Source organism: Sphaerodactylus townsendi, linkage group LG09 (assembly GCF_021028975.2).
Source record: "Sphaerodactylus townsendi isolate TG3544 linkage group LG09, MPM_Stown_v2.3, whole genome shotgun sequence".
In the NCBI taxonomy this organism is placed as follows: Eukaryota; Metazoa; Chordata; class Lepidosauria; order Squamata; family Sphaerodactylidae; genus Sphaerodactylus; species Sphaerodactylus townsendi.
This window is the reverse complement of record NC_059433.1, coordinates 86,104,213-86,122,705: the sequence shown is the minus strand read 5'-3', so window position 1 is coordinate 86,122,705 and position 18,493 is coordinate 86,104,213. Positions and strand designations below refer to the sequence as shown.

The 18,493-nt window shown below is 43.0% G+C and overlaps 1 protein-coding gene and 1 long non-coding RNA gene across 2 annotated transcripts; both read right to left on the bottom strand.

The window, feature by feature from the left end:
• Positions 1–146: 146 nt before the first annotated feature.
• Positions 147–2,336, bottom strand: LOC125439372. Its single transcript, XR_007245528.1, has 2 exons — positions 2,288–2,336; positions 147–364 (listed from the first exon to the last, which is right to left on the bottom strand). It is a non-coding gene; the product is annotated as an uncharacterized LOC125439372 (long non-coding RNA).
• A 19-nt stretch (positions 2,337–2,355) lies between these two features.
• PABPC1 (poly(A) binding protein cytoplasmic 1) lies at positions 2,356–15,840 on the bottom strand (the record flags this gene model as incomplete). Its single annotated transcript, XM_048508603.1, has 14 exons — positions 15,141–15,840; positions 9,904–10,097; positions 9,697–9,812; positions 8,897–9,036; positions 7,509–7,603; positions 6,963–7,100; positions 6,785–6,880; positions 4,740–5,012; positions 4,459–4,549; positions 4,248–4,358; positions 3,915–4,069; positions 3,260–3,344; positions 2,496–2,626; positions 2,356–2,403 (listed from the first exon to the last, which is right to left on the bottom strand). Coding segments are annotated over exons 1-14 (1,866 nt in total), but the record flags the coding sequence as incomplete, so codon positions are not given.
• Positions 15,841–18,493: the final 2,653 nt, after the last annotated feature.

Sequence of the window (18,493 nt, the reverse complement as noted above, 5' to 3'; positions counted from 1 at the left end):
CTGTCAACTATAACAGTAGTGATATTCTGAGCTTTTTTCCCCCACAGTAAATTACAAAATTAAAGAAAGGAATGCTTTAAATTTTTTGTACTGTGCTGGAAAATTCTTTTCCCCGGGTTTATAAAACATTAATTTGTTTTTTTCAACTTTTGCTATTTTTTTTGTATTTTAAATCAATAGGTAATCTAGGACTAACAGTTTTGCCAGTCCTGGTACTTTTTGTGTACATAAGGTTCAAAGTTTCCTTTCCTTTTTTTGTTTCATTTTATATTTTTGCAATGTTTTTCTCAATATTTAATAATTTTTCCATGTTTAGATTTTTTTCTTCGGTGAAGCGAAGTTATAGTGCGTAGTCCCGAATCATCTGTAAGAAAAATTCATGTGTTAATGTGGAAATATATTTTTGTATTTCAAAAAGGGTGCATCTGAATTATATTTTGCAGATTTTCCTGAAGTTGAATTCTTGGCTGGGGGCAATGTAAAATTTCTTTTGGCTTAGCACCATAATAGGACTGGGTATATTTTTGCATCCAATAAGTACATTATTACATAAGCATGCATCAGAGAGCTATATTTCATTTTGCCAGATTTGACAAAATATGATATGAGGTCACTGGAAGTTTTCTGTGGGCAGAAGTATGCCAGTAGAGCACAACTTTTTCACCACTGCCACCCTGTGGCTGATCAAAATGCCTTCCAAAATACTTCACTGGATGGATAAGGGCCCCCCAGGGACAGCATTTCAAGCAGCAGGAAGTGAAAGGTCAGAAGGCTGCGCTCAATGGGCAGAAACCTCCCCAGCTGTGGTAAGGCCCCCATGGATATAAGCCAAAATGTTACTTATTTTTAGCATAAATGAAGCAACTGATTCAGAATGCACCTTTCTTGAGAGGCAGGATTAGGCCAGTTCTGAGTACATCTAGGTTAGATTACTGTAATGTGCTCTGGGGGTGTTGGGGGGGGGGGGGAGAGTAGGGTTATGCAGATGGTCTGGAAGCTTCAATTAGTATAAAATGCACAGCAACTGACACTAGAAATTATCTCACCAATCCTGGAAGAGATGCCCTAGCTGCCAATTTGCTTCTGGGCCCAATTCAAAATGCTAATTATCACCTTTAAAGATGTAAATGGCTTAGGACCAAGATACCCTAAGGACCATCTGCTCCTGGGAGCCTGTCCACCAACACAGGTCCTCTTCAGATGTCCAGCTCCATATGCACTGATTTTCTGAAGTGGGTTGCAAAGCGACAAGAATGTGGTGCCGAATTGTGGAATGCCTATTTCTAACCATAGGCTGCCAAGTCTTCAGCACCAGATTAAGGCATTCTTTGTTTTCTCCTGAAGTAATTTTATAGCTCTGTTGTGTGTTTTTAGACCCACTGTATACCTTCAGGATGACATTATTCAAAATTTTGCTTTTTGTGATATTTGCTGCCTGTTTTTGATATTTTAAAAAGAATTCCTCAAGTATGCCATTGTGTATCTATGACACTAACCCAACTGGTAATTTTTTTCCTTGAAATATTACAGTGGTTGTCCTTAATAAGATTGTGTTTTATAGATTTTATTGTAAACAGCTCAGGGACAAAGGTTCGGCTGTGAGTAAATGATAGAAGCATATTTTTAAAAAATTCTAGGGGAGTTCAGTGTGATCTCAAATCTAAAGTGAAGAATCATTCTACTGTCTGCCAAGATGTCATGCTACATTGTTAAACAGAAGTCATTTGTAGTTGTGTGGAATTTTTAGTAGTAAACTCAGTAAAAAAACAGCGGGAGTTTAACTTTGCCCACTATTAAATATATGTAGGACTATTGCTCTTTGTGATGCCCCATAAATTCCTATACTCTGTCTCAGAAAAAGATATTAGTACAGTTGAGGAGCAATGACTGAAAAAATGGCATGTTTCCATATTATAGTCCTGAACGAATATGAGTATTATCATTCATTTCTACACACTGCCTGTCAAAACCATTATTTTTGCATTACTGGAATATATTTAGATAAAAGAGCATGTATACCAAAATGTGTTTTTATGGTCAAATGGATGGGGCCACTAGCACCTACACAGAGCATTCTACAACAAAGGTCTGGCATGTTGCAGATTAATATGCAACCCTAACATTTTTTTCTGAGGCAGAATATAGTAAAAAGTACCAGCTGATAACACGCGCTCCACCAGTATGGGCACTTCAACTATCAAGCTGACATGGCCTGTAACCCTTATGTTGTAAGGTTCCACCATCCCCAACCAAGACACTTTCAAAAGCTATTCTCCATGATACTTACATTAGACACTTGGAACTTAATTTGCTGGATTGTTTAACTGGCTTTCTGAAACCTTTCCCCTTTGAAAAACGCTTTGGATGGGAGCTCTTGGGTAGTACGGCCACAGCTTCATCAACCTAGTTATAAAAACAATTTTTGGTAAGAAGTCAGCTAGTTCAAAAGCAACTGGCACTTAACATGGAAGTCTAGGTATCAAACTTGAACTTACTTTCGACCGAAGAGATTCAGGAGACTCCAGCATGTGGAGGAGCTCGGAGTTGTCAATCTCTAACAGCATACCAGTGATTTTACCCGCCAGAGTAGGATGCATGGCTTGAATAAGAGGGAACAGCCGTTCTCCTAGAAAGCAGTTGGAAAGTTACAAAAAATTAATAACACTGTATGATAAACATATGCTGCATACTTTGAAGCTTTCTGAATATGGCTGATGCTACTAACACAAGGCACTGGCCTCATATAAAAGCATATACACTTAAGAGTATATATCTTCTGAAATGCTTTCCACTTATCTGAGACCCAGATAGTTCCAAGGTAGCCTGATCTCAGAAGCTAAGCAGGGTCAGTTCCAGTTAGTACTTGGATGGGTAACCTCCAAAGGACACCAGGTTGTGACACAGAGACAGAAAATGGCAAACCATCTCTCTTGCCTTGAAAACCCTACAGGGTCACCAGGTCAGCTGTGACTTAATGATGCACACACACATATGCCTTCCTTTTTCTACCTAATATCCATACAGTAATTTTTCTAGCTTTTACACAGTCTCTGTCATCTGCACACTCACAATTTAGGGCAACAATATCTGCAGTAGCCACAATCAACATTTTCAAACATCCTAATTTTTGTAAAAAAATAAAGCAGGTGGAGCATTGGCAATATACTTGAGCGTTTCACTGCGGGATCCAATTCGTCTCCAGGGTCTGGGTGCCCTACAGTCAAAGTTCTTACTCCCCGCAAATGAGGGCTTCACTTACCCAGCATCTGCTTTTGTTCTTGTGGAGGGGCAGCAGCCAACATGGAAGCAGTCAAAGGTTCCTGACCTTGCACATGGACAGCAGGCTACAATATGAAACATTTAACAAGATTTAATTAGTTCTCAGAGAATATCTTGGCATGGTCTGCTAATCTGAACCCTAGCAAGCAAGAATGCCTGCACATTAAAAAGCAATCAACTGATCTTACTATAATTAGTTAGATCACTATAATTAGTAATCCCCCCAATAAGCTACTTGAAAGACAGCCTAAATATATCGTTCACCCTTCCCTCCCCCTTTATCTGAACAAGTCTGTGAATTAGGTTAGGCTGAGAGTATGGTTGGACCAAGGTCACTTGGTAAGCTGCTGCTTCTTCTGAGCAGGGGATCTATCTAGTAAACTGGCCCTAGTCCACATTATCTTCTACAGATCTCTTTATTAACAAAAGCACATGGCCAACAAGACAAGCACTTGCAGCAGCTCAGAACAGATACAGGATAAACCCCAGCAAAACTGGACATGAAGCCTGAACCGATCCAAGTCAGGAACATTTAACCCTATTCATTTAAATGTGGTTAGGCACAGCTAACCCTGCACAGGATCAGTTAAGGCTTTGAAACTTTCCCCAACAAATTTTGGAGTAATTATATTTACCTGCTGCATAGCAACCTGAGGTTGAGTATTAAGGTGTTGCTGAGGATTGCGAACACCTGCAGCATACTTGTACTGTGGAACGGTGCGCACAGCTGGAGTAGCTGCAGCTGCTGCTGCAGCTGGACGTGGACCCATTGTTTGTGTTGATGTGTTAGCTGAAAAAATAAATTTTAGGCTAAATGGGACTGCACATCTGTAGACTTCATTATATCCTCTAGTTTAAGGAATATATTCAGTTCAAACACTGTGAGTTCAAATCTATAAACACAATTTGAGCAGCCTGCATTAACTGCCCTGCAATAAATGCATTTATTGAACTCCCAACGAACTTACCAACACGCTGTGTTGACATGACTCTTGGAACCTGTGATGAAGCTGGCCTCATGGTACTGAATGGTGGCCTGGGAGCTGCAGGGCGGATGGCACCTGTCATGTTCTGGAAAGCTGCATTGAAGATAGATCATGGTAACCAACAGAGCAAATTTCACTGAGCCAAACAGACACAATGCAAATCCTGGTGCCCTTAAGAAAAAAAGCCACTTACGATGAGGTCTGGCACCCTGAGCAGTCCAGCGAGGGCTTGGTCTGAGTTGAGCAAGTTGGCTGGTAGGATAGTATGCAGCACGATTCTGAGTCTATTCAAAGCAGAAAATCAATATTAGTTTACATCAATCAACCATTAAAAGGCTTGTTTGATAAAATGATCACATTGGTCATATCCAAAATTTAGGCAATATACATTTCACACAAAAGTCATTAACTATTTCGTCATTCCAGCTGTACTAAATTCTACCCATTCAAAAACACTAAGGAAGTCAGCCATACCTGTGGAATAGCTGCCATGAAGTAACCTGAAGGAGGTGCTGGCTGGTAAGGGTTGATGACAGGATTGGGCACTGCTCTTACGCTTGCCATTCTCTGCATGTACTGGTTGGTAAGATGAGCTTGGCGTTCTTCCTTACGTTGGGCTAAGGCTACGTAGAGTGGTTTGGTGGCCACAATCCTACCATTCATTTCTGTAACGGCTTTGGTTGCTTCTTCTGGTGAGGAAAAGCAGACAAACCCAAATCCTTTACTTCGGCCCCCTTCCATCATGACCTGCCAAAAAGAAAACACAGCCTTAGATGAACAAACACAGAAACAAGTACATCCAAATATTTTTTAAATGTTATTGAACAGTGCAAGACTGTAAACTTTCCACAGTATTGGAGTCAAGTGTCAGTGTCTTGCCTCTGCTGGAAGCAATCCAGATGGCAGGGATCAATGGGTGTTTTCCCACTTACCAGTAGCTGCACGCTACTGTAGGCAAGTAGCGCGGGGTCCCCCGGCACTCCCCACTACAGGGGCGCGACAACACAGCCCCCTCAGCACGCGTTATTCCTGGTGCTCTTCCAAATGGTGCCTTTTGAAGACTTGGGGAAGCCTGGGCGCGCGCCAGAAATGACGCGCTGGTCGTGGAAAGTGGGGAAATGCCCAAAATGTAGCTATTTTGCCCACCAGGTGTCAAAGCAGATTGACCGGGGTTTTTTCATGGCATGGGGCAGTTAGGTGGGGCAACTATTGCACCAAATATGGCAATGGACTCCAAGAACTGTGACTTCCATTCCACTTACACAACTATTCTACCCAAAAAGCTGCTCTTGAGTGACAGGAGACTTCAAGTAGAGAAGGGTATAGCTCAAGTGTACAGTCTATGTAAACTGTGAACCTTGTGTGAGTGAACTGCTTTCTATTCCAAAGGGATCTTTGGATCTGACCTATAATATCTACCAACCATGAGTTGGTGTGTTAATCTCACTAAGTTTCAGAAAAAAAAGACAGTCAACAGCTTTTCAAAAAATGACAATCTAGAATCCAGTATGACAGTTGGGTGTTTTATGAATGGGGGTAACTCCCATTCTACAGTAACTCAAGTTTATTTGTTGGATTGGGGAATCAAATCCCAGGTGCACTGCAGGAGATGCCAGTTTTAGTGCAATGGGAAGAGGAAGTGAAGTATCTGCTAGCTGCCACTTTTGCCCTGATGGAAGATCCTGCTTGCCAAGGATACTAATGGTCCCATGCCAAATTGGGATGCATGGCTACAAATCAAGCTATACAAACAGGGGCAGCCCTTCAAGACAGCTCCATCCTGTGTCCTTTGGGGGGTGGGGGGAATCAAAGGACAGGGGGAAGCAACAAGCCAGGTAGGAGAAGCCAACATTTTTCTTTCTTTCTCATACATACATAGACACACCCAGCTATACCAGGGACCATATCTTCCAGTACCACACAGAGAAAAACCAGAAACTGGACCTTCTCTGCTGGTGGCATTCTACCCAATTCTGTTATGGTCCAAAGCAATCCAAAGCAATTAAAGGTTTTCTCCACAGAACTGACTCTTTCTGTGACTTAGTTCAGGCAGTGAGCCAAGCTGCAGCAGGCCAAAAGGAGCAAGCAGATTGCTGATGAGATACCAATTGTGACCATGTGTAAATAATTGTTTGTATATACATTGCTCAAAAATTAGCAATTCTTTGAAAGCATAAACTAGTTTTCAGAAGTTCAGATAGATCTCTCATCCAAATTCTCTAGGCTGATAAGAATGAGATTATAACACCTTTGGTATCTCTCTTTTTGACCATGGTTCTGATGCATAAAGATCCCACATATAATATCCTGAACTTAAAAGTAAAATGACATCTTCTGAACAATGCAGTATTGGACCGTTTGTCTAATTTGATGTTGTTTTTGTGCAAAAAAGGTCTAACTAGATCTTTCTGTTGGTTTTAAATGCCATTAAAGGATTCTGATTCTTCAGAAGTGCTACAAAGTCATTCTGGGCTGAAAATGACTGCTTTCATATCACAAGAGCTGTTGAAAACTGTTACCTTTGCGCTAGTGATTGTGCCAAATGGAGAAAATTCTTTGCGAAGGCGCTCATCATCAATTCCATCATCTAGATTTTTCACATAAAGGTTAACTCCCTGAAAAATTAAACAGAGTACATGTACTGCTTGGAGAACATAAGATCTACAGTTAAAACATTTTGCTCAGTTGAAGTTTTACCTGATATCTGGTGATTCTGTCCTGCTTCATTTGTTCGAATTTACGCTTCAGCTCTGTTTGTCTTTCTACCTTTTTCTGAGCACGGCCAACATATATCTGTTTTCCATTCAGTTCCTTTCCATTCATCTCATCTACAGCCTTAATAACAAAAAGGATAATTTAAACTGTTTGCTGTCATTAATTTCACGACATTTGTCATGTTTCACAAGAAAAGCATAGCATTCAAGATACTAAGAAAAAAGAAAGAACCAAAAATCCAGACTTTATGTACTGCAGGCTAAGCCAGTCTGCTTCCACACTCCAGGTACAAGAGGTGTCACATACAAAACATAAACCTCCGCCAATGTGCATCGAAACTTGAAAAATATATAAATATTCACTCTGGTAATTAGATGACTAAGTAAAGGTATTAATTGTGAAGTTCGGATTTAGGCATGTAAGCTATTTTCATATGTTCCATGCAAAAGATAAAGAAATCTTACAAAATACTTAACCTGAAAGTGACATTACAACACTGTTCAAAGTTAACAGAAAGCATGCACTTACTTTTTGAGCATCCTCATGTCTTTCAAAACTAACAAAACCAAAGCCTTTGGATTTCCCACTCTCATCAGTCATAACTTTCACACTTAAGGCAGGCCCTAAACAACACACAAGATTTGTTACATACACAGTTTCCATGGGTTGGATCCTAAAGAACTGAAGTAGCAATCACAGACACAACCCATCCCACCTGCCTTTTCCTAGAGTTGCCCCTAAAATAATCCAACTCTTGATGGTCTGGTGGACTTTCAGGAAGAGTGTGGGGTGCCGGCAGGGAGAACTAACAAGACTTCTAGAATGATCAGAAGTGCCCTTTGGTGCTGGCAGAAGGGATCTTATGATCCAATCCTATGAATTTAAGATATTCCCTGTACAACAAAGCACAATTGCTTACAGATTGACAACGTCATGTGAAACTAAGGGAATGCCAATTTAGAAAACTGTTTCTCTAGAATTAAGTGATTACTGTGGTTTATGGCAACATTTCCTCTTTTTGTTGGGTGGCTCAACTTCTGCCTTCTTGAGACTGTGGCTGCCGCCTTAGTATGTAGCACATTTGCTCCCCTCTCTTGCTACGGTTAATAACTGTGGCTTTTCTCCTCCTCCCCCCACCCCAATAATTTTTTCCTCAAAGTGGAATGTTCTCTATTTGAAGACTGCCCTGGCCTGCAACACTGGGTTGGCTGTACAGCTGGTATTACAGCAGCTTGACGAAAATTGGATTTTAAATTTGGTTTCATTATTATTCTATATTCAGTTATGATGTATTGTTTTTATTTTGTATGCACTAAGTATATTTCACCTTGTTGGAAGCCGCTCTGAGCCCTGCTTTGTTGGGGGAGAGAGCAAGATATAAAACAAACAAATAAATACTAGCTTGACATTTAAGATGTCTTATGTAAGAATCTGGTATGCATCACTGAACATTTCTGTGAATTACATAGCCTGTTTTGCATCCTGAATGCCACTTACACTGCATACTGAAGAGTCAGTAATTTACATTTTGGCTATTACTGTATAACATCATCAACAAAATGCTTGCAGTTAATATTAGCTTTACTACATTCTTCTTGGTGCATTACATATATTGCCCTACATTAAACCACCTTGGCTATTTCAGGATAACAGATCTGAACTTTTAATTTATTTTAAAAAACTGCTTTGTTAGCTTGTCCTTTTTTGTTTGGGAGCACTATATCCCACAAGCACTTGGCACATTGTCTATTCCTATGCATGAGCCACAAGTTCAATAACTCTGTGGAGCGGAAACAGAGCACTACATTATGTAGACGCAAAAGCAAGAATGTTTAGTGACATGTTCACTGAAAAGGCAGCACAAAACGCATAAGCGTAATAAAAATTCAGTTATGATAAGAAAAGAATGATATTACCAAACTTGCCAAAGAGTTCCTTGAGTCTCTCATCATCCATGTCTTCTCCAAAATTCTTGATGTAAACGTTTGTGAACTCCTTAGCACGAGCTCCAAGTTCTGCTTCACGTTCTTTACGAGATTTAAACCGTCCAACAAATCTAGTTACAGAAACAAGATGAACAGCTGCTTAGATGTCTTCAATCTTCTCAAGAAATCACCTTATAAAGCAGAACTGTCTGAAATTTTCAAAGTATGCTCCAGCTGCCTGCATGTGGGCTGACTCGGCAAGTAAGGAACTTCAACAGCTCACTGCAGTACTTCTTCATTTAGGAAAACGAAAGTACTAAGCTATCTCCAAACTGCTATCAATCCAGACACACAGAAATGTTTGAATAGGGCAGACAAAGCGAAACAGCTATAAGGGGCAGAGGAAGAAGCCTCACATCCATAAGTCACTCACTGTGAAATGTAAATTTTATGTATGGAAACATAGCGAAGAGTAGAAGGGGGTCGGAAGGTGAGGCAAAGCAGAATGAGAACTCATACACAACTGGCCGTGTACGCAAACTGTTGGAACACAAATGAACAGTTGAATGTTCTTGCAGATTCCATGCAAGCCAAACTTTCTAAGGGACTAAGCTTCTCTGCTATCACTGTTTGAATGATGGCACTGTCATTTGGTTCATACGAAATTAAGTATTTTGGCCATATATTTCCAGTGAGCTACACTAACTTACAGATTTTACTAATATGCATTTCCATGTTGAATTTCAGCACAGTGTTTTAAAGACTCCCAAGGAAAAAATTTATGTACTCACACTTTGCGATCATTAAGCAACATTCCATTCATTTTTTCAATTGCTCTTTCTGCAGCTTCTTGCGTCTCAAAGTGTACAAATCCATAGCCTTTGGATCCATTTTCATCACACACAACCTACAAAGAATATTATGACTCATGAGACCATCACAATGTAATAATCTTAACCATGATACTACACCAACATTTTGCATCTTGCCCAGCTCACCTTACAAGAGAGGATATTTCCAAAAGCAGAAAATGTGTCATACAAAGCTTTATTATCAATCGATTTGTCCAAGTTTTTAATGAAGATGTTTCCAACACCACTTTTACGCAGAGATGGATCGCGCTGGGACCACATGATACGCACTGGCTTGCCTTTAATGACATCAAAATTCATAGTATCTAAAGCTCGCTCAGCTGCAAAAAAAACCCAAATTAATTAGGGTTAATTACTTAAAACTTCAAGACAAAGCAAATGTAACTTTTGATAGCCTCTCAGTTAAGAAAATTTTTCTTGTCATTCCATACAGAATTCAAGCTTTTCTGGTTTTCTGAAGTGCATAAAATTCAAACGCTATTCTAGATGTTGGGACTATGTGAAAAATGGCCCTTCAGTGCACAATCTCCCCTTAAATTTCACTGTAATTAGTCAATCTTGGAGGATCAGTGTAAGAAATCAAAGTCAATCATTCAGGGCTAAGACAATAAGAACAAACTAGGAGAATGTAAAATGACTCTCGGATAAAGACAACCAGTTTCTGCCCATGGAAGATCAAAAGGGGGGGGGGATTGCACCCATACTAGAGAGGGAGGGGGAATCAAAGGATAGTCAGGTCACCTTTCCCTTTCAAACAGGAAGAGATAAACATTTATTTACATTATTTATAATCTACCTTTCTCCCCGAGATACAAGGTGCAACAGCATTCAATAAAAAGCAATAGGGTTGGGATTTTAGAAATCTGAAAAGAGCTGAAAACTAAGGGATGGTCATAGAAGTTCTCTGAGCCCCAAAGGGAAATTCTCTCCTGACAGGCTCTCTTGTACTGCTCACATCTCTGGGCTCATACCAACTGGAATCCTCTCAACTCCATTTTGATCACATATAGCCACATAATAGGAAGATGTTGGAACCTTAGTCTCAATTGTTCCTTTCAAGCTGCCCTTGTAATCCATTTTAGCAGCAGGTTGCTAACAGATTTTTTGTATCACTTCAGTCACAACTATTTTGCCTCCTGATTAATGGATTTTTACCTTTCCGGACAAAGCTGCTTGTGTCCCACTGACAACCTGCAGCTCAGCCTTTATTATTAAAAATGCTTTATTCTGTTTTTTCTTGTATTTCTGAATTGCTCCAGTTCCCTGATTAAATGTCTGGAGTGCTGTCCCCCCTCCCTTTTCCATGGCAAGTTTTTTTCCTGCGCTTTAAAATGTTCATAGATGTGTGCTTTAGTCCTATAGCCCCATAGCAATCCAAAGCACTCCACTACTGGTAATACAGCAAGTAGGGGGAGGGTGTGTGGAACTGTTTGAAATAGCCAGAGCACTTTAGAGAGGGCTCATAAGTGAAGTGAAATGAGCTGTATGAAACACCTGCCTCTGTATCGTTTTACCTGAAAACAGGCCAATAATAGATGACATCCTGTTTAGAATGGTCATCTGAAAGCAGCCATGGTAGTTAAAACTTCTGAGGGCTTGTACTGTTGAGAATTATGCCTATTCCAAGCATAGTTAGGACAAGATGGATTGCACTTTTAGTTTCCACCTTGTTTAGCCTTGCTGCCATGTGTATGATGCTTTTATTAAACACCTATAATTTGACATCTATAATGCTTTTATTAAACACCTGTAATTTATTAAACACCTACTAATTTCTGTACTCCACTAATACCATGTCCTGCTCTCAACCACATTACCAAAGGCAAAGTAAGGGAGGGGCAAACTGACTCCTCCATCCCTGGCTGTGAAAAAGGGCATCTGTTCATCTCTGCCAGAGATTTCCTAGGCAAGCTCGTGCTCACAGTAAGGAGGCAGTCATCAAGAGGTTCTGGAGGTCTAGAATGCTGGGGTCCTGCTCCCTGAGCTGGTTGAGTGGGGGGTGGTGGTGGTGACTGAAGGAAGGGCTGGCTGCTGTGGGTTTTCTCGGTTGTGTGGCTGTGGTCTGTGTAGCTTTTGCTCATGTTTTGCCTGCATGCATGGCTGACATCTTCAGAGGCAGGTCACGGTAAAATGTTTCTCTCCATGGCACAGAGAAAAACATCTTACTGTGATGTCTCTCTGAAGATGCCAGCTGTAAATGTGAGCAAAATGTTAGGTGCAAACTATCAGACCACAGTCACACATCCCATAAAATCCACAGCAACCAGATGATTCTGACTATGAAAACCTTTGACAGTACATGAAAAAAGGGTGAGAAATCATGGGGGATAAAACCATGTTGACGATTTGAATAATAAACAGTAATCCCTCATACACCATGCATGGAGGGGGAAGATGAGGGAGAAAAGTGGGGGAGGGAGGCCAACTGTTTGGACACTGATGCAGACCTTGACCATAGGCATGGCAGAACAACGGCATCTTACAGGCCCTAAGAAATTGTAGTAAGTCCACAGAGCCCGTGTCTCACTTGACGGAGCTGGGGCCAGAGCCAAAACAGTTCAGGTCCTGGTTGAGGACAACCAGACAGCCTTCTGGCCAGGGATCACCAGTAAGCTGTTCTTTGCCATTGGCAGGGCTCTTTGGGGAATGCTTTGTGAGAGGGGGTCCTGCAGAATTGGACAAGGTCCTCCATCTTTCCATTTGACCTAGGGGCAGCTCCGGACAGCAGCAGTTTCTAGGACAGTCTTAGATGCTGCCTCTATTAAGACTGGAGGAGAACCTAACAATAAGCCACAGCCATTAGAGTCTTCCATCCCAAGGCAAAGTGGACTTCTTGAAAGCTTATGGGAATATAACACATTCTATTGGACCTGTTGGTGGTATTTTCAAAGTTATCTACATTGCTGTTCCATACCTGTACTCTATCTCAAGCAAGCAGCCAAAATACATACTCTATAGCACTGTGTACTGAACAGATTTTATTCTGTAAATCACGTTTGCATTATCAACTACTTTCTGGAAGACAGTCTGAGTAGCAAACTCCTCAAGAAGCCCTGTCAGATGAATGTACAGGCTGAAAAAGCTTGACAGAATGCTGCCAATTTTAGTGACCTGTCAAAAGCTTCTATCCTTTTAAAGAACACTGGCAGAGAGCTGAGCACACATACTAAATTGGTAATTCAAGTAGGAATATGGTAAAATGGAACTGCCCGTGTAAAAAGAAGAAAATGAGGGTAGTTTCTTCCTGTGTTCCTACTGGTAATGCTGCTGTACATATGGGTTTCATACTTTTACCACTGGAATATTTAACTCCTAAATTGCAAAATAATGAAACAAGTTGTGAAAAAGTATAATATGTAGAACTCTTTGGAACAGTGCCAAAAAGTTATTCCCTTCAAAGTATGGTTATATAATTTTACTATGACCTCAGAAATCCCAATCACTGAGAGTCCTGTAATCCTTATTTAAAAAATTCCCAACAGTTGTTTTTAATGGCGAATTGTACCAGGAAATGTAAAATGACACGTGTTTTCATTTCTATGTATAATAAATGGTTTTGTACCTAAGAAGTAAAAAAAGCTTATCATATGCTCCCAAACTTCAAGGTTGCCAGGTTAAACAGGTTAAAGTCAGTCATAGTAAAAATAAATACATTCAGACACGATATTTAGTTTATGAGTGGTTCTTTTCAAGAAGGTAATTTAGTTATTAACCGCTATCTAAACATTTACTACTAAAGGTAAGCTTGGTAGAAGAAAAACAGAAGTATGCTTAACACAGAAGATGCTATACACTTCAAATCTAAACCCATAATCCTGAATGGTTATTCAGGGGTAATGTGTATCTCAATGAGCTTATTCCTGCTAAGTACATAGGGCACAATCAAAGTACCACTTTCTTCCATATTTCTCCTTTCGATATCAAAATGGGAAAGAGCTCTGTGAAAACTGAAAAGCTGCTTCCAATGCTTCAGAGTTAAAGTCACAATGGTGTCTTGCTTGCACCAGGCGAATGTACAGAAATGATGTGCCCACTGAAATACAGCAATGATTTAATGAAAACAATCTGGACTGGTTAAATTGACTCTGACACTGTTTTTACTTAAAAAAATTCCTATAGGTCAAAATTCCATCCAGGCTTCCTTAAGGAAAGACGGGTTGCAGGGTTTGGGAAAAAGTAAACTCCTTTTCCGCTCCAGTTTCTGCTTCTTGATTGACAGGTGCTCATCTACCATTTAATCAGTACCTACTGACAGCAATGTGGACCAGCAACACACAGCTCTCTCCGTCAGTAGAGGGGAGAATTGGGAGAATTCTCCCAAAGTCCTGTTTCCCTACAGTGAACTGTAAACCACTTATTATAAAACTAATGATGCTACTCTCAGAGATTAAAGGAGTCCTATTTGGCTCTTCCCCATCACATACCACCCTATTTGTCTAAAACTGTTTAGAAAGTTCTTACACTACCAACAAGGACACTATAAATCATGACCCACCCGCTGAGGACAAGGACCTCAATTTAACAACTACTCCCCCTTATTTAGTCCCTCCCTTTAGGCTCCCAGGGCACATGAGCCTCGCTGGCGCCCCACTTCTCCGCTGCCATTTAAGGCGCTTATTAGGTTGGCATTTCCGCCCGACTCGTTCCTCCTCGCGCCCGACACCGGGAGCCGGCAGACAAGAGCGCCTCCGCACGCCCTTAAGGGCCGAGGGCGTCGGAAGGCCGCGCCGGTCCCGACAAAACAAGCTGGGCCCCGCGCGGGACGGAAGGCAGCAAGGCAGGCCTCTCTCGGCTCAAGAGGCCCGCGGTGGCGTCTGGACCGCGTGGAGGAGGCACCTCCCCGCCACGAGGCCTCGCGTGTTTCCCCACTCCCCCCGCCCGCGAAACTCCCTCGAATCGCCCCCGCGCCTCTCCTCGGCCACTAATTTCCCGCATGTGAAGCGTCCATTTCTGGAAGAGGGAGGAGCAGCCGAGAGAGGTTGCAACACGGTGGCGGCAGGAGCAGGCCCGGGACTGCCACGGGCTCTAGAAAATGGATGCTTCGGGAACGCGCGCGGGGTGGGGTGGGGGTGGAGATGTGCAGCAGGCCTCGCAGAGGAGCAAGAACATGGCTCCAGGAACAGGAAGCGGCACCCGGGAGGAGGAGGGGGGGGTTAAAAAGACACTTCTGCCTTCCCGCCCGCGCTTACACACACTGGAAGTAGGCATCACATTTCCTCTCCCCCCCATATTGTTTCTCTCTCCCCCCGCCGCATTTCTCCCAGCCCTTCCACGTGTTTCTGCCTCCCCGTGTGCCGGGGAGGGGCAGTCAGCCCCCCCACCCTACACCTCTGGGCCGCCCTTTCCTCCCCGGTTCCTCTCACCGTCGGCGGGCTGCTGGAAGTTGACATAGGCGTAGCCGAGCGAGCGCCGGGTGATCATGTCCCTGCAGACGCGGATGGAGAGGATGGGCCCGGCGGGGCTGAACTTCTCGTAGAGCATGGCCTCGGTGACATCGGGGTGCAGGTCCCCCACGTACAGCGAGGCCATCGGGTAGCTGGGGGCGCTGGGGTTCATGCTGGCCGGGGGGCGGGGAGGGGGGTCCAGGCGGCAGGGCAGGCTCGCGAGCGCCAAGGAGGCCGCGGCGGGTTCTGAACTTAACGGCTCCGCGGCGGCGGTTGGGCGACGGTTGGCGGCTCCGGGTCGCTCGAGCGCTCGCGGCTGCCGGCGGAGAGAGGGTGGGAAGGGGCTGCTGCTGCTGGCGGCTTTTCCTGCTGCGGTTGTTCCTGCTGCTGCTTCGGGCGGGTCTCCTCTTGGCTGCGCCGGGTCCGGGACTTCGCTTCGCTTCACCGGGTTATTTTATACCAAACCGGCCGGTTTCAGACGGGGAGGAAAAGAAGGAGAGGGATTTTTTTAATAATTGTTTTTCGGGTTTTAAGATTTTTTTTGGATTTTTAAAGGTGTTTTTTTTTTAGTAATAAATGGTGCGGCGGAGCTGGTGCGTCCGGGAAGGCCGGAGCACACGCACTGCACACACAGCACCGTCAGCGGCCGGGGGACAAGGGGGAGGCCACCGCCCCGGCCGCGCACTATATATAGCCGCCCCGCCCCCAGCCGCCGCCTCCGTACTGCACGCCACGCACTGGAAAGCCCCGACGCGCACGCGCAACCTCAGACGAGAAAGGGGGCGGAGCAATCCCGCGCGTGGGCAGCCACTGACGCTATACTTTACGCAGCGACGCAAAAACTCAGGGTTGGGCAATAGATGGCGCATGCGTCGTGGAAGGCTTAAAGGACAAGAGTCACGAGCGGGAGGGGAAACTGAGGAGTAGGAAAACGCCCGGGAACTTTTAGCTGTCTCGCTGTGCTTTAAGCCAGGGCTTTGTTATAGGCGCATGCGCAAATGCATCCGCCGTTAAGGGCAAGGGTTTTCGATAAACCATGCTGGGGATGGGAATTCGCGGGGATTTACGACAATGAGCTTTTTGAGGGTGCGTGCGCAGAGTGGTTGCCTTTTAAACCATAGGCACCTAACGGAGGAGGGAGAGGAGGTGTTGGTGTAACCTGTGGTAGTAATGTTCTGAGTAGGAGCCCCAAGGTACCAGGGAATTGTCACTGCAAATAAGTTTGTTTTTCTCTTTGGGCCAATAATCTTAAAATCTTCAACAAATTCTCGGGCAGTCTAGTCTCTCAAGTGGTATTGGCCACTAAGAAGGTAGCTTGTCCTCTTTATCTTTCTTTTGTTGAAAGATACGGGTATATTTTCAGTTACTGAGTCTTTACAATATCTTTATTGGTATTTTTCTGAAGATCCTGGAATCTTCTGTTTAGCAGTCTAACAAGAAGAGGTAAAGGTTAGTACGTCAAGGCTTTTTCTCAGAGGTAGGATATTCAGCATGTCTAACTGACGATCAGTGACTTGCTTTGGGTGTGGGTGGGGATGAGGAGGTGGAGAGATAATAAAGCAACCCGCAGTCTTCAGCTAGCAAGGCCTGAGCAACGCTGCTAACGATGGGATATTTTGAAGGTCATTAATTCATAGGGTTGCCATAAGTTGGAAGCAGTTTGACTGCACATTCCACACACACAGCATATGGGTTACTTAAGTATTCCAGTTTTGTTTACCCTTCTCATTAATTCTTACAAGCAAAGTGGAAACTAAGATTTGCTCTGTGATAAAAATGAAGCGTGCAGGACTATACATGCCAGACATAGAAAGGAGAGGAGACGAGTGGGTTTCTGCACAAATTTGGCAATGGACAGAGGTGGACCCTGGCCCAGGGCCCATTCACCAAAACTGGGATTAAGAAGCAAGGGCAGAGCCAACAGAAAAGCATTCATCTTATCTGTGTGCGAAACAAGTCTCATCTCGCAATACATGAATACAGGGTAACAAGTCAACTGAGATTAAGCTACCTGTTGTTTTCATATGACAGATCTAGAATCAAATGCCTCCACAATGTTGTCTGTAACAATGGGGTGATTCCTAGCCTACTTTGACCTTATTCTGGCAGTGTTTGTAAAAGGAAACCAGTTCTTTAAATTTACAGTTTAAAAAATTGTGCTGTCTTCGGTGCTTGCAGTCTTTAACATTATCTAAATAAATGCATAGAATTTTACTTTTAAACTGTAGTTCGTTTTGGAATTTGAAGAGTTTGTCCCTTCATCTCCCCCCCACCATAGCAAATACATAATGTTCCAAACAAACTGAAATATAATGCACCATGCATACTTTCTGGTAAGTAATATGCCATTCTGAGAAGGGGAAGAAGGAAAGGCCAATCTATAACTTCTTGTTCTTTTCTTTGTTACACAAAATGTACAGATTGTAAAATATTCATGCCGGTTAGAAATGCTGCATTTTCTGATAATCTCGGAATGAAGCTTAATGTAAATTTGGGTGCTGTGTGGTTTCCGGGCTGTATGGCCGTGTTCTAGCAGCATTCTCTCCTGACGTTTCGTTATTAATGTAAATTCCTGTCTAAAAGAATTTGTTGCAGAAGTACAAGCACATAACAAATTTCCCCCAGAACCAGGAGTTCTGGGGCATCTCGAAGTGGCATGTTTTTAATGGCAAGAGCCCACTGTTTGTCCAGAGGTGAGAGTGGGATAGCTTAGTGGCAAGGCATGTGCTTTTCATGCAGGACGTTCTCAAGAACAGATGCTGGCAACTTTGGGTAAATGGATCCCTGTTCTCAGGGCTGGGAATGATCCATGGACCAGACCTTGAAATCTACTTCCAGTGGGAGGCCTGACTGAGCTGGCAGGACAAAAAGTCTGAATCAGGATAAAGCGGCTTCATGTGTTTAGTTTTTCACTCTTTTCTCATTTACCTGTGGTTTAAACTTTGCCTTGTACTATTCCAGCTTGTGGTCGCAGCCGTCGGAGAGGCTGCTAGAATCCTGCCTTGTTGCTTTGATTTGTTTTTCCCATTGGCCTAGTCTCTTGAGGTTCTTTGAGGGTTGATTGCTTCCTTCACTGCTCAAGGGCAATTTAGCCCAGATGCAATTAAGAGTTATTGTCAAGGCAAGCTACTCAAATGGCATTCCAGGGTAAACAGAGAAATAACTGGTTCCTCTGGTAAATCAGCCAGATCATGCTTCTGAATTGAGGGGATTTGAGGAAGTTAGGCATCCTGGGAGTTATTGCATTTGGCAGTTAACTTCTTTGCCTATTGTGAAAGGATTAATTGTGCGGTCTCAGTCTTAATATTTTTAGTTCTCTGTCATATGCATAC